Source organism: Oncorhynchus clarkii, chromosome 14 (assembly GCF_045791955.1).
Source record: "Oncorhynchus clarkii lewisi isolate Uvic-CL-2024 chromosome 14, UVic_Ocla_1.0, whole genome shotgun sequence".
NCBI lineage: Eukaryota > Metazoa > Chordata > Actinopteri > Salmoniformes > Salmonidae > Oncorhynchus > Oncorhynchus clarkii.
The window spans coordinates 35,272,661-35,288,893 of NC_092160.1; the positions used below are offsets into that span (position 1 = coordinate 35,272,661).

General features: G+C 46.3%; 1 protein-coding gene across 1 annotated transcript in view; it reads right to left on the reverse strand.

Moving 5' to 3' along the window:
- The window catches only part of LOC139365887 (probable E3 ubiquitin-protein ligase MID2), a 109,479-nt gene that overhangs the window by 57,197 nt on the left and 36,049 nt on the right, over positions 1–16,233 (reverse strand). Inside the window, exon 2 of the mRNA XM_071102944.1 lies at positions 255–1,063. Within this exon, the coding sequence (XP_070959045.1) occupies positions 255–1,007 (753 nt within the window). The 5' untranslated portion in view covers positions 1,008–1,063. The remainder of the gene's footprint in view (positions 1–254; positions 1,064–16,233) is intronic.

A 16,233-nucleotide genomic window follows, 5' to 3' on the forward strand; every position in this document is an offset into this window, starting at 1 on the left:
TAATGTGTACAGTTAGTGTGTGATCTGTGTGTTAGAGAGAAGGGGGGGGCCTCACCTTGAGTTTGTTAATGTGTAGTGTTAGTGTGTGATCTGTGTGTTAGAGAGAACGGGTGGGGCCTCACCTTGAGTTTGTTAATGTGTACAGTTAGTGTGTGATCTGTGTGTTAGAGAGAAGGGGGGGGCCTCACCTTGAGTTTGTTAATGTGTAGTGTTAGTGTGTGATCTGTGTGTTAGAGAGAAGGGGGGGGGCTCACCTTGAGTTTGTCGAAGCGTTCGCTGAGAGAGGAGACTTGATGTTCTCTGTGTCGTCCCACCAGCTTACACAGGGCACATATCAGCTGGTCATCCACGATGCAATACATATTAACCTTCTCATTCTCATGCTCCAGACAGGTGAGGCCTCTCATGTGGGCGTCATGCACCGGCTCCACCAACCGGTGACTGGTAAACGGCTTCTTATTGGGGTGCGTGGCACGTAGACACCTGTCACAGTACGACACCTCGCAGGTCACGCACGTCTTGACTGCCTCGCGCGGCGGGTCCTGCTCACAGAACTGGCAGCTGATACGGTGCTCCAGAGACATGGTGGCGGTGTGCTGATGAGAGGAGGGCTGGGCCGGGCTGGAGCGGGCGCTGTGGCTGCCAGAGCTTCCTCCTCCGCTGCTGCTATAGGGCCTGTGGCCTCCGGAGAGACCTGGGGCACGACGGCTCTCACTGGGGGAGTTAGGGCCGCTGACAGAGGCCTTCTGGAAACGGTGGATGATGTTCTGCAGGGTCACATTGCGCTTCAGGCCCTCCAGGCCGCGGTGGTTCAGCGTGATGACGTAACGGCAGGTGGGGCACTGGAAGGCGGAGATGGACTCTAGAGGTTTGTTGGACGAGCAGTGGGAGACTAGGATGCGGTGGGCGCAGTTGAAACACAGGCTGTGGGCGCAGGGTAAGAGCAGGGGATCTTCAAACAACTCCAGGCAGATTGGGCAGGTGAGCTCAGACTCCAGTGTTTCCATCTTCAGCAGAACCAATCTAGAGGCGACATCAAATCCCACGGAAGCTGGTCAGTCACCTGAAAGAGGAAAGAGGAGAACAGAAACAGAGGATTGACTATTAGTTCAACCGCAGGGCTCTCCAGAGGGTGGTGCCCAACGAATTACCGGGGGAAAACTTCCCGGGTAGAAATGGGGCTGGCAGGCTGCATAATGAGACTAGCTGGGTAGAGATGGGGCTGGCAGGCTGAATAATGAGACTAGCTCAAATCAAATTTTATTTGTCACATACACATGGTTAGCAGATGTTAATGCGAGTGTAGCGAAATGCTTGTGAAGCTGGGTAGAGATGGGGCTGGCAGGCTGCATAATGAGACTAGCTGGGTAGAGATGGGGCTGGCAGGCTGAATAATGAGACTAGCTGGGTAGAGATGGGGCTGGCAGACTGCATAATGAGACTAGCTGGGTAGAGATGGGGCTGGCAGGCTGAATAATGAGACTAGCTGGGTAGAGATGGGGCTGGCAGGCTGAATAATGAGACTAGCTGGGTAGAGATGGGGCTGGTAGGCTGCATAATGAGACTAGCTGGGTAGAGATGGGGCTGGCAGGCTGAATAATGAGACTAGCTGGGTAGAGATGGGGCTGGCAGGCTGCATAATGAGACTAGCTGGGTAGAGATGGGGCTGGCAGGCTGAATAATGAGACTAGCTGGGTAGAGATGGGGCTGGCAGGCTGCATAATGAGACTAGCTGGGTAGAGATGGGGCTGGCAGGCTGCATAATGAGACTAGCTGGGTAGAGATGGGGCTGGCAGGCTGCATAATGAGACTAGCTGGGTAGAGATGGGGCTGGCAGGCTGCATAATGAGACTAGCTGGGTAGAGATGGGGCTGGCAGGCTGCATAATGAGACTAGCTGGGTAGAGATGGGGCTGGCAGACTGCATAATGAGACTAGCTGGGTAGAGATGGGGCTGGCAGGCTGCATAATGAGACTAGCTGGGTAGAGATGGGGCTGGCAGGCTGCATAATGAGACTAGCTGGGTAGAGATGGGGCTGGCAGGCTGCATAATGAGACTAGCTGGGTAGAGATGGGGCTGGTAGGCTGCATAATGAGACTAGCTGGGTAGAGATGGGGCTGGCAGACTGAATAATGAGACTAGCTGGGTAGAGATGGGGCTGGCAGGCTGAATAATGAGACTAGCTGGGTAGAGATGGGGCTGGCAGGCTGCATAATGAGGCTAGCCGGGTAGAGATGGGGCTGGCAGACAGCATAATGAGGCTAGCTGGGTAGAGATGGGGCTGGCAGACAGCATAATGAGACTAGACGGGTAGAGATGGGGCTGGCAGACAGCATAATGAGGCTAGCCGGGTAGAGATGGGGCTGGCAGACAGCATAATGAGGCTAGCTGGGTAGAGATGGGGCTGGCAGACAGCATAATGAGGCTAGCTGGGTAGAGATGGGGCTGGCAGGCTGAATAATGAAACTAGCTGGGTAGAGATGAGGAAGGTCTGTATAAGGCACTACTTTTGACCAGGGCTCATAGTAGTGCACTATACAGGGAATAGGATGTGATTTGGGACACATCCAGACATAGATGCAGGCTAGTCTGATCAGTGTAATGTCTCCAGCTGAAGACCGGGCACAGTGGTGGCAGCCCTCCAGAGCCTCCAGCCAGAGTGAGCCTAGCAGCACATCCACACTCACAACTGTCTGGTGCTGTCAAATGACATGGCATATAATGCATCACATCGCTTAAGAGAGAGAGAGAGAGAGAGAGAGAGAGAGAGAGAGAGAGAGAGAGAGAGAGAGAGAGAGAGAGAGAGAGAGAGAGAGAGAGAGAGAGAGAGAGAGAGAGAGAGAGAGAGAGAGAGAGAGAGAGAGAGAGATAGAGAGATAGATAGATAGATAGATAGATAGATAGATAGATAGATAGATAGATAGATAGATAGATAGATAGAGAGATAGATAGATAGATAAAAGGGCTGCTCCGTCTCCCAAAACACTCATTCAACAGAGTCTGTTGGCTGGACAGATTATATGTTTATATTATATTATTATATTTATATTATATATTATATGTTTCTGCATTGATGGATTCCACTGGGTCCTGAACATGAAAAGGCACAAATCACCTCAGCCAGGCAGAGAAGACGGTCCTCATCTCCTCTCCTCCCCCCAACCCTCCCTCTCTCCCCCCCTGCATCTCACTACAGACCCTGGTTCGACAACCGGCCGTGATTGGGGGCCCAGCGTCGTTAGGGTTTGGCCGGGGCAGGCCGTCATTGTAAATAAGATTTTGTTCTGAACTGACTTGCATTTTCCTTAAGAGTTTTTAGGCATGCATGAAAATCCCATCCCCCAATTCCCGCTCACTGCACTTGCAAGCCCACAGGACTCTATATTGATTGGACCTAGGCCACTGTCATCAGAGTTTACAGTCTTCACATAGGCCTATTCCATTGAGGACCACATTGGAAACATTCTCTTTTTTCCCTGGTGTTCAATGTTCATTTGTATATTTGATGGCAACTGACAACTTTGTCCACTATGCAAAACAGCACACACAAAGAGAGGAACGGTCACAAGAGAGAACAGAGTCTTGAAGATGTCATTCTGCAACAACATAAGACTCAAACCCCACAGACAGGGCAACATAGAATGGTCTCAAACCTGTGTTTACATTCACCACTATAGTTGTTGAGAGAGAGCAAACAGATCTGAGACCAGGATAACGTCCCCTCACCCCCTCCCCCCCTCTTTGACATTGAACCAGTTTCAAAGCTAACATGATTTAAGCTCCAGCTAACTGATTGTGAAGGTCTGGCTAGCTACCGTTCCACTACAAATTAATCACTGGAAAAATAAACAATATCCTAGACCCGTAACCAATCATGCAGATAATATGCTGCTAGATAACACACGAGGGCCAGTGTCTGTCCTTCACATTCACCTTCGGGCTGGGATTTATCAGCCTCTTTATTTGGTCGTTATCAGGTAGGTTGGCTTTATGTTAGTGGGGAGAACTCACAGGCAGCACCTAGGCCGCATCCCAGATAGCACCCTATTCCCGATATTGTGCACTACTTTTGACCAGAGCCCTATGGGTACGGTGCACTATATAAGGAATAGGATGCCATTGGAGACACATCCCTAGGCCGTATAGGTTGAGAAGTAGAAGAGGCTGGCTGGTCCACCATGCTAACAAAAGGCCTGTATATCTGTTTCAGACAGGGAATAACATCAAATGTAATTTTATTAGTCACATGCGCCCGAACACAACAGACCTTACAGTGAAATGCTTACTTACGAGCCCCTAACCAACAATGCAGTTATTTTTTTAATATATTTTTTAAATGTAACAAGTAATTAAAGAGCAGCAGTAAAATAACAATAGTGAGACTATATACAGGGGGGTACCGGTACAGAGTCAATGTGGAGGCTATATACAGGGGGTACCGGTACAGAGTCAATGTGGAGGCTATATACAGGAGGTACCGGTACAGAGTCAATGTGGAGGCTATATACAGGGGGTACTGGTACAGAGCCAATGTGGAGGCTATATACAGGGGGTACCGGTACAGAGTCAATGTGGAGGCTATATACAGGGGGTACCGGTACAGAGTCAATGTGGAGGCTATATACAGGGGGTACCGGTACAGAGTCAATGTGGAGGCTATATACAGGGGGTACCGGTACAGAGTCAATGTGGAGGCTATATACAGGGGGTACCGGTACAGAGTCAATGTGGAGGCTATATACAGGGGGTACCGGTACAGAGTCAATGTGGAGGCTATATGCAGGGGGTACCGGTACAGAGTCAATGTGCAGGGGGTACAGGTTAGTTGAGGTAATATGTACATGTAGGTAGAGTTATAATGACTATACATAGATAATGACAACAGAGAGTAGCAGCAGCGGTGTAAAAGGGGGGCAATGCAAATAGTCCGGGTAGCCATTTGATTAGATGTTCAGGAGTCTTATGGCTTGGGGGTAGAAGCTGTTTAGAAGCCTCTTGGACCTAGACTAGGCGCTCCGGTACCGCTTGCCGTGCGGTAGCAGAGAGAACAGTCTATGACTTGGGTGGCTGGAGTCTTTGACAATTTTTAGGGCTTTCCTCTGACACCGCCTGGCATAGAGGCCCTGGATGTCAGGAAGCTTGGCCCCTGTGATGTACTGGGCCGTTTGCATTACCCTCTGTCGTGCCTTGTGGTCGGAGGCCGAGCAGGCAGTGATGCAACCAGTCAGGAAAATCTTGATGGTGCAGCTGTAGAACCTTTTGAGGATCTGAGGACCCATGCCAAATCTTTTCAGTCTCATGAGGGGGAATAGTTTTTTTTTCGTGCCCTCTTCACAACTGTCTCAACTTGCTCCACTACAGCCCAGTTGATGAGAATGGGGGTGTGCTCGGTCCTCTTTTTCCTGTAGTCCACAATCATCTGCTTTGTCTTGATCACATTGAGGGAGAGGTTGTTGTCCTGGCACCACATGGCCAGGTCTCTGACCTCCTCCCTATAGGCTGTCTCGTCGTTGATCAGGCCTACCACTGTTGTGTCATCGGCAAACCTAATGATGGTGTTGGAGTTGTGCCTGGCCGTGCAGTCATGAGTGAACAGGGAGTACAGAAGGGGACTGAGCACGCACCCCTGAGGGGCCCCTGTGTTGAGGATATGCAGTGAATATGTTGTTACCTACCCCTACCACCTGGGGGAGGCCCGTCAGGAAGTCCAGGATCCAGTTGAAGAGCGAGGTGTTTAGTCCAAGGGTCTTTAGCTTAGTGATGAGCTTTCAGGGCAGTATGGCGTTGAACACTGAGCTGTAGTCAATTAATAGCATTCTCACATAGGTCTGTTGGTCAGCGCAGTACACATCCTGGTAATCCACCTGGCCCTGCCGCCTTACGAATGTTGACCTATTTAAAAGGTCTTACTCACATCGGCTGCGGAGAGCGTGATCACACAGTCTTCCGGAACAGCTGGTGCTCTCATGCATGTTTCAGTGTTATTTGCCTCAAAGCGAGCATAGAAGTTATTTAGCTCGTCTGGTAGGCCCGTGTCACCGGGCAGCTCTCGGCTGTGCTTCCCTTTGTAGTCTGTAATGGTTTGCAAGCCCTGCCACATCCGACGAGCGTCTGAGCCGGTGTAGTATGACTCGTTCTTAGTCCTATATTGACGCCTTGCCTGTTTGATGGTTCGTTGGAGGGCATAGAGGGATTTCTTATAAGAGTCCGGGTTAGCTTGAAAGCGGTATCTCTAGCATTTACCTCAGTCCGGATGTTGCCTGTAATCCATAGCTTCTGGTTGGGGTATGTATGTACGGTCACTGTGGGGACAACGTCATCGATGCACTTATTGATGAAGCCAATGACTGATGTGGTGTACTCTTCAATGCCATCGGAGGAATCCCGGAACATGTTCCAGTCTGTGATAGCAAAACAGTCCTGTAGTTTAGCATCTGCTTCATCTGACCACTTTTTTTAAAGACCGAGTCACTGGTGCTTCCTGCTTTAATTGTTGTTTGTAAGTAAGAATCAGGAGGATAGAATTATGGTCAGATTTGCCAAATGGAGGGCGAGGGAGAGCTTTGTATGTGTCTCTATGTTTGGAGTAAAGTTGGTCCAGAGTTTCTCTTCCACTGGTTGCACATTTAACATGTTGATAGAAATTTGGTAAAACGGTTTTAAGTTTCCCTGCATTAAAGTCCCCAGCTACTAAGAGCGCTGCGTCTTGGGTGACCGTTTTCTAGTTTGCTGTATTGTGGAATACAGCTGTCAGCATCTGACTGGCGCCATTTTTATAAGGATAAGCATCCAGGAGCCAGAGATGAGGAGGGTAGAGGAGGGGGAGGGAGGAAAGGTGACCTCTCTGCCCTCTGTGCTGCTGCTCCAGGTAAGAGGGAATAGCACATAGAAAGACATCGCCTTCCCACTGTAGACTTACAGATTGATATAATAATTGTAAGATATTGGGCAATGGCTCAACCAAAGGACAAAATGACACGTTGGTTTCCTTATCCTGTAAGCAGTCTATGGACAAGGTAGTACCGCAGTCCATACTTTGGTTTCATTTCCCTGACACTGATTCCAAATGCTAACGTTTTAACAAATCCCATTGAAGTCAAGGTACCAATGTCAGGATTTTTTTGCGAATCGTGCCCAAATTATCCGAAAGTATCTCAAATTGATTGTGAAGGTCAAAGTCACTTATTGATGATTTGAACATGTCCATAGACTGTTTACAGAGTAACCATTCTGTCATTTGGGGCGGCAGGGTAGCCTAGTGGTTAGAGCGTTGGACTAATAACCGGAAGGTACAAAAAAAAATTGTTCTGCCCCTGAACAGGCAGTTTACCCACTGTTCCTAGGCTGTCATTGAAAATAAGAATTTGTTCTTAACTAACTTGCCTAGTTAAATAAAATGTGGTAATTTGGGTGTGCTATCCCTTTATCAATATGTATACTAAACTAGAATGATGCTAGATCTCTTCCACTGACAGTTGTTTCTCTATATGACTGGTGAGGAGTGGCCCTCCCACAATGGCCAGATTGACGCCAACAGTGATTCATTTGGCAGACATATTTCATTTGATGGGAATTTGTTTTTCACTGCTTAACGGGTGCGAGAAATGTGTGTACGGACGCCACATATTACGAGACATATGCATAAGCATTAACACTGAATAAAACTGCCTCAGTATCCATTATACCCACTTGGGAGAATGAAACTTAAGAAGACGAGGAAACCAGACAGTTTGGGAGAACACAGAAATAAAAAAAGACTATTAAAAATAAACAGTCTCCATCCCAAATCCTCCTTATAATCTATACAGTGAATTATTTTGGACCAGAGTCCTATAGACCCGGTAAAAAGGTAGTGTTCTATGTAGGGAAAAGGGTGCCATTTGACACACTGTATTAATATCTTGTTCAGGTGAAAGGTCACCATGATGCTCTGCTTTCTGTTGGGGTACAGAAGCCCAGAGAACAGATTCAGCAGATTCAGTCTCCATTTGCGACTATCTTCTTCTGTTGATTACTGCAGGACGTAACGTTTATAGTACAGACAGGCTTTTTTCAGCAGAATCAGACGGTGAAAAGAAATAAATGAATATTTCAGATGACTCATTTAGCATGTTTGATCAGTGTCCCAAATGGCACCCTATTCCCTACATAGTGCACTACTAGTGACCAGAGCTGCTATGAGCCCTAGTCCAAACTATATAGGAAATAGGGGGCATTTGGGCATACAATAGTCGGCTGGTGTTTCCAGAATCCACTTATATAACTACATGGCTACATATTTTACACAACAAACTAGCTAAAGATTTGGACTATCTCAAATCTATTTGCCCTACTGGTTCACTGTCCTACAGCTTAATAAGGATATCACCTCCCAGGTAAACTACTGGTTCACTGTCCTACAGCTCAATGAGGATATAACCTCCCAGTTAAACTACTGGTTCACTGTCCTACAGCTCAATGAGGATATAACCTCCCAGTTAAACTACTGGTTCACTGTCCTACAGCTCAATGAGGATATAACCTCCCAGTTAAACTACTGGTTCACTGTCCTACAGCTCAATGAGGATATAACCTCCCAGTTAAACTACTGGTTCACTGTCCTACAGCTCAATGAGGATATAACCTCCCAGTTAAACTACTGGTTCACTGTCCTACAGCTCAATGAGGATATAACCTCCCAGTTAAACTACTGGTTCACTGTCCTACAGCTCAATGAGGATATAACCTCCCAGTTAAACTACTGGTTCACTGTCCTACAGCTCAATGAGGATATAACCTCCCAGTTAAACTACTGGTTCACTGTCCTACAGCTCAATGAGGATATAACCTCCCAGTTAAACTACTGGTTCACTGTCATACAGCTCAATGAGGATATAACCTCCCAGTTAAACTACTTGACCAGCTGTCAAACGCTCTTAGGATCTTATAACATCTGCTTTGACATGTTTTGGACTCTCAATATAGGAGTCTATTGTAGGCATGACAACCAGGGGTTCTGATTGACTCTCAATATAGGAGTCTATTGTAGGCATGACAACCAGGGGTTCTGATTGACTCCCAGTATTGGAGTCTATTGTAGGCATGACAACCAGGGGTTCTGATTGACTCCCAGTATTGGAGTCTATTGTAGGCATGACAACCAGGGGTTCTGATTGACTCCCAGTATAGGAGTCTATTGTAGGCATGACAACCAGGGGTTCTGATTGACTCTCAGTATAGGAGTCTATTGTAGGCATGACAACCAGAGGTTCTGATTGACTCCCAGTATTGGAGTCTATTGTAGGCATGACAACCAGGGGTTCTGATTGACTCCCAGTATTGGAGTCTATTGTAGGCATGACAACCAGGGGTTCTGATTGACTCTCAGTATAGGAGTCTATTGTAGGCATGACAACCAGGGGTTCTGATTGACTACCAGTATAGGAGTCTATTGTAGGCATGACAACCAGGGGGTGACTCCCAGTATAGGAGTCTATTGTAGGCTCCCAGACTCCCAGTATTGGAGTCTATTGTAGGCATGACAACCAGGGGTTCTGATTGACTCCCAGTATTGGAGTCTATTGTAGGCATGACAACCAGGGGTTCTGATTGACTCCCAGTATTGGAGTCTATTGTAGGCATGACAACCAGGGGTTCTGATTGACTCCCAGTATAGGAGTCTATTGTATGAATGACAGGCAGGGGTTCTGATTGACTCCCAGTATTGGAGTCTATTGTAGGCATGACAACCAGGGGTTCTGATTGACTACCAGTATAGGAGTCTATTGTAGGCATGACAACCAGGGGTTCTGATTGACTACCAGTATAGGAGTCTATTGTATGAATGACAGGCAGGGGTTCTGATTGACTCTCAGTATAGGAGTCTATTGTAGGCATGACAACCAGGGGTTCTGATTGACTCCCAGTATAGGAGTCTATTGTAGGCATGACAACCAGAGGTTCTGATTGACTCCCAGTATAGGAGTCTATTGTAGGCATGACAACCAGGGGTTCTGATTGACTCCCAGTATTGGAGTCTATTGTAGGCATGACAACCAGGGGTTCTGATTGACTCCCAGTATTGACAGGCAGTTCTATTGTAGGCATGACAACCAGGGGTTCTGATTGACTCCCAGTATTGGAGTCTATTGTAGGCATGACAACCAGGGGTTCTGATTGACTACCAGTATAGGAGTCTATTGTATGAATGACAGGCAGGGGTTCTGATTGACTCTCAGTATAGGAGTCTATTGTAGGCATGACAACCAGGGGTTCTGATTGACTCCCAGTATTGGAGTCTATTGTAGGCATGACAACCAGGGGTTCTGATTGACTCCCAGTATAGGAGTCTATTGTAGGCATGACAACCAGGGGTTCTGATTGACTCCCAGTATAGGAGTCTATTGTATGAATGACAGGCAGGGGTTCTGAAATATAAATGATTGATGTTTTGTTTGTGTTTTTCTTAGTCTGTGTCTCTTTCTGCATCCCAAAATGGCACCCTATTCTCTATCGGCTCTGGTCTAAAGTAGTGCACTACATAGGGAATAGGGTGCCATTTGGGACAGAGTCTCTGTCTTTGTTTTTGTTTAGTTTGTGTATTTAATCCCAGGGAAGGAACATGCCCAGGGGACTGTGTTCACTGGGCTCTAGCTGAGCCCAGACAAAGCCTGCGTCACAGCAGAATATGGCATTTCTGGAACAATGACAATTAGCCTTGTCTAAACAATGGGGACAATTTACTGTTAGGTGACTCGCCGTATAGGCCTCTTCCTTGAATTATGTTTACACAATCACATGAACACAATAATCACTTGAAGGAATCCTTTTACGTGGTCTTGCGTATAGTAAACAGTTCCTTTAAAATATAATGTAGTAATATAAAACTATACATCCAGGGAGGTCCTTTTCAAAAAATAATACTGTATTTCTGTCATGCAAACCTCACTTCCAGGAGTGAAAAAAAGGACACATACCTTAAAAGCCTACAAGGCATTAATGCTAAAGTCACGTAACCAGTCAATTGTTTGAGTGAGAGGCTGCTTGGGTGGGTGTGTGTTTGAGTGAGAGGCTGCTTGGGTGTGTGTGTGTGTGTGTTTGAATGAGAGGCTGCTTGGGTGTGTGTGTGTTTGAGTGAGAGGCTGCTTGGGTGGGTGTGTGTTTGAGTGAGAGGCTGCTTGGGTGAGTGTGTGTTTGAGTGAGAGGCTGCTTGGGTGGGTGTGTGTTTGAGTGAGAGGCTGCTTGGGTGGGTGTGTTTGAGTGAGAGGCTGCTTGGGGGGGTGTGTGTTTGAGTGAGAGGCTGCTTGGGTGTGTGTATGTTTGAGTGAGAGGCTGCTTGGGTGTGTGTATGTTTGAGTGAGAGGCTGCTTGGGTGTGTGTATGTTTGAGTGAGAGGCTGCTTGGGTGGGTGTGTGTTTGAGTGAGAGGCTGCTTGGGTGGGTGTGTTTGAGTGAGAGGCTGCTTGGGGGGGTGTGTGTTTGAGTGAGAGGCTGCTTGGGTGTGTGTATGTTTGAGTGAGAGGCTGCTTGGGTGTGTGTATGTTTGAGTGAGAGGCTGCTTGGGTGTGTGTGTGTTTGAGTGAGAGGCTGCTTCGGTGTCTGTCTGTCTGTGTGTGTACTCCCCTTGGCGCGCGCGTGTCTGTCTGTGTGTGTGCGTGTGAGAGAGACAGAGAGAGAGTGGGCAGTTCAGCTGCCTGGGCTTGACAGCGACCCCTGACCTCTAGTGATGGGTGTAACCTGTACAGGTTAGAAGGTCAGGGTCAGAACCGAGCCAAAACTGAGATGGACCATTGGAACCATTCATCCTCCTAAGATGCTGCAGCTGTGGACAAAAAAATACCTGTAAACTATTACACACCCAGCTGTAGCAGAGAGGAACACCTCCCCGGAATGAGTTTCATTACAGTTGCAAAACACCATACACTTTCTCAAAGTCTTTAAGGAATCCCAGTTGCTTATTCCTTCCTGATTCCGGGGGATCCTCCAGTCGGGATTTCAGCCAATCCTGGGAACTTTGCAACCCTACTTCCCATGTAAGATTCACAGGTCAACTTGGGGGGGGGAGGCTGTGATTTGGAGGATAGGTTGAGTGATTCGGTTGGAGTGAGACAGATTTTTTATTTATTTTTCAACATTTTTTATTTAACTCGGCAATTCAGTTTAGAACAAATTCTTATTTACAATGATGGCCTACCCCAGGGCCAAACCCGGACAACACTGGACCAATTGTGCTCCGCCTTATGGGACTCCCAATCACAGTCGGACATGCTACAGCCTAGATTCGAACCAGGGACTGATAGTTACGCCTCTAGCACTGAGATGCAGTGCCTTAGACCCCGCTGCGCCAGAAGGGAGCCCGGATGTGGGAGGGATACCATGCAGACAGGTCTGTTGGGTTTCTACACGATGCCTCTGCATCCAAAATGACTCCCTATTCGCTTCACTACCTTTGATCATGGCCCGTAGGCCTCTGAACGGGGTGTCATTCTGGGATGCAGAGACTGTAACAAGACTCTCAAGAGGACCTCTTCCACTCTACAGAAATCAAATTCCTGTTCCACGTGAGACAGCTGATCAGAACATACATACCCAAATAGACAGGCTGATAAATGCAGCACTCCATCCACAGTCCTATGTACAGTACCTATGAGATAGAAATGGTCTCAGAAAGACAGCATCGACCACTACAAGTAGCCTAGCTCTAATGAATACAGGTGCTGCAGTGTGGGTGCTAGTCAGCTGCAGTGTAAAGTGACAGTGAGTCTTTTTCTATGGGAATTTCAGTGTTTGACTGACAGTACTCGTAGCTCCTGTGTTTCTCCCAGATCTCCATGTGGTGTTATCCCTGTCCCTGGGAGATGTCTGTCGGTCACAGGATGCATCCCAAATGGTATCATATTCCCTTTATAGCGCATTACTTTTGAGCAGGGCCCATTGGCCCATGGTGCACTATACCGTATATAGGGAATATCGTGCCATTTGTTACCCAGCGAGCCTCTGTCTGTCACAGTCCCATCCCATGAGGGGGTTCGTGTCAACGGGAACTGTGTAGGTGTCTTTAAAGAAAAGTAGGACAACAGGGAGTATAGAGTGTGATGCTGAGAGTGTTACAGTATGCTGGCAGTATGACAACAGGGGAGATAAGTTCCTCAGGGGGTTCCAGAACTATCTGTCAAGGTTCCATTTACCATCACAGAGTTCCATTCTGTTCACAGTTCCATCCTGAACAGTCACAACAGAAAACAAACACTTTCAGTTATTATATTTAACTAGGCAAGACAGTTAAGAAGAAAATTATTATTATCTTATTTACAATGACAGCCTACAGCGGAACAGAGGGTTAACTTCCTTGCTCAGGGGCAGAATGACACATTTTTACCTTGTCAGCTCGGGGATTCGATCTAGCAACACTTTCGGTTACTGGTCCAACGCTCTAGCCACTAGGCTTCCTGCCACCCATATATACAGTATCAGTCATAAGTTTGGACACACCTACTCATTCAAGGGCTTTTCTTTATTTTTTTTACTATTTTCTACGTAATAGAACGATAGTGGAGACATCAAAACTATGAAATAACACATATGGAATCATGTATTAACCAAAAAATGTGAAAGGATAATCATGACAACTTCCGGAGGACGTCCTCCAACCTATCAGAGCTCTTGCCGCATGACCTGACATGTTGTCCACCCAATCAAAGGATCAGAGAATTAATCTAGTACTGATTGAACAAATGTATTTATTTAAAAATGAAGGATAAGTAAGCAAGAGAGAGAGAGAGAGCTAGCTATATTTCATTATATTTTTTTTCACTTAGCTAGCGAATGCAGCTAGCTAGTTTAGCTTACTCAAACACCTGGCTCAAAACAGAGAAGGATGTTAGCTAGCTGGCTATCAAAACACTGGAACTTTTGGTTTCATTAATTTATTGCCACAGGGCCCCACCGGTGTAACTGCTAAACTGCTTGCTGCTGACTGTACACTGTACTGCATGATTGTAGCAGGTTTACTAAGGCGTTAGTTCCAGTAACTATGGTGATTGTCTATGACATGACAACAATGTAGGCTGTGTTTAGCGGTTAGCGGTCATGATATGAAAGTTTGGCTTGGAACGTTTTTTTCGCCTGGTCACAAGCTGACAGGTTTGTGCACTGAAGTACACAAGCGGAGAGGAAAGGTGATGGAGGAGAATGCGTAGATCGTTGTGTAAAGGAAGGGTAGCCTAGTGGTTAGAGCGTTGGACTAGTAACCGGAAGGTTGCAAGTTCAAATCCCTGAGCTGACAAGGTACAAATCTGTCGTTCTGCCCCTGAACAGGCAGTTAACCCACTGTTCCTAGGCCGTCATTGAAAATAAGAATTTGTTCTTAACTGACTTGCCTAGTTAAATAAAGGTAAAATAAATATAATGCAACGAGCTGTTGATATGTGGCTGCTATGAAAGTGATCAGGGGTGTATTAATTCAGCAGATTCTGTTGAAAAATGTTTCTTTGATGGAAGCAAACGGAACAGGGATTAACATACCTGAATTTATCCAACAGAAACACTTGTTTGAAACTGCTAGACTAATCTAGATCAGCTAGATGCAGGCAAGAGTGCACAAGGCGGTATTGAATGTGTCATTGTCTGTCACCTTGATTACTCTAATGTTTCTCTCAACTAAACTTTCATTTTTTTTTTTTTGATTTTACTAGGCAAGTCAGTTAAGAACAAATTCTTATTTTCAATGACAACCTGGGAAGGGTGGGTTAACTGCCTTGTTCAGGGGCAGAACAACAGATTCTTACCTTGTCAGCTCAGGGATTCGATCTTGCAATCTTTCGGTTACTAGTCCAACACTCTAACCACTGGGCTACCTGCCTCCCCGTTTAGAGGCTAGGTTGTAGCGACCTCATGATGGGTTACAGGGAACATTCTAGTATCATGTTGTAGCCTAAACCTATCCATGTTACATTGAACTGGGTGAATGGACTATGAATAACAGTCATCCAATATGCTGTCATAGAAATAATCATCCTCCCTAATCTTAATCGTCACCGAACGCCACTGGTATGCAGAGAAGCATTCCTCATATATCAGACGAGAACAAAAGGTTATGGACGGTAATTACAAATGACTGGATCATTCCACTCTGCTCTGTTAGCTACTTCATGTGGAACAGCAACACATTACTCATTAAATACCCGTTTTGAGGCCAGTAAAGATGTTTTAATCGGCCCTGTACTGTAGGGTAAAACAGCTGTAATAAAGGATGAAATAGCGTTTAAATGTGACAGTTGATTCTCCACTCTCCAAAGAGCAATGTACCACAACTGAGCTCAAATAAGCAGTTCTCCTTTCACAGCTTCACGGGGTATAGAAAGTCAATACAGTATTATTTCATATAGGTCTATATCACTAAAAAAAACACTACTAAAGGACACCAATAAGAAGAAGAGATTTGCTTGGGACAAGAAACACGAGCAATGGACATTAGACTGGTGGAAATCTGACCTCTGGTCTGATGAGTCCAAATTAGAGATGTTTGGTTCCAACAGTGTTTTTGTGAGATGCAGAGTAGGTGAACGATGATCTCTGCATGTGTGGTTCCCACCGTGAAGCATGGAGGAGGAGGAGCGGTGATGGTGCTTTGCTGATGACACGGTGGGTAATTTATTTAGAAGTCAAGGCACATTTTACCAGCATGGCTACCACAGCATTCTGCAGCGATACGCCATCCCAATTGATTTTCGCTCAGTGGGACTATCATTTTCTTTTCAACAGGACAATGACCCAACACACCTCCAGGCTGTGTAAAGGCTATTTGACCAAGAAGGAAAGTGAAGGTGTTCTGCATCAGATGACCTGGCCTCCACAATCACCTGACCTCAACCCAATTGAGGTGGTTTGGGATGAGTTGGAGCACAGAGTGAAGGAAAAGCAGCCAACTAGTGCTCACCAGAGGTGGGAACTCCTTAAAAACTGTTGGAAAAGCATTCCAGGTGAAGCTGGTTGAGAGAATGCAAAAGTGCAAAGCTGTCATCAAGGCAAAGGGTGGCTACTTTGAAGAAGTAGTATATTTTGACTTGTATATTTTGACTTGTTTAACACTTTTTGTTCCCCCCATATGTGTTATTTCATTGTTTTGAGGTCTTCACTTTTATTCTACAATGTAGAAAATAGTAAAAATAAAGAAAAACCCTTGATTGAGTAAATGTGTCCAAACTTTTGACTGGTACTGTATTTAAACACATGGGGCTCTGTCCACAGTTCATGT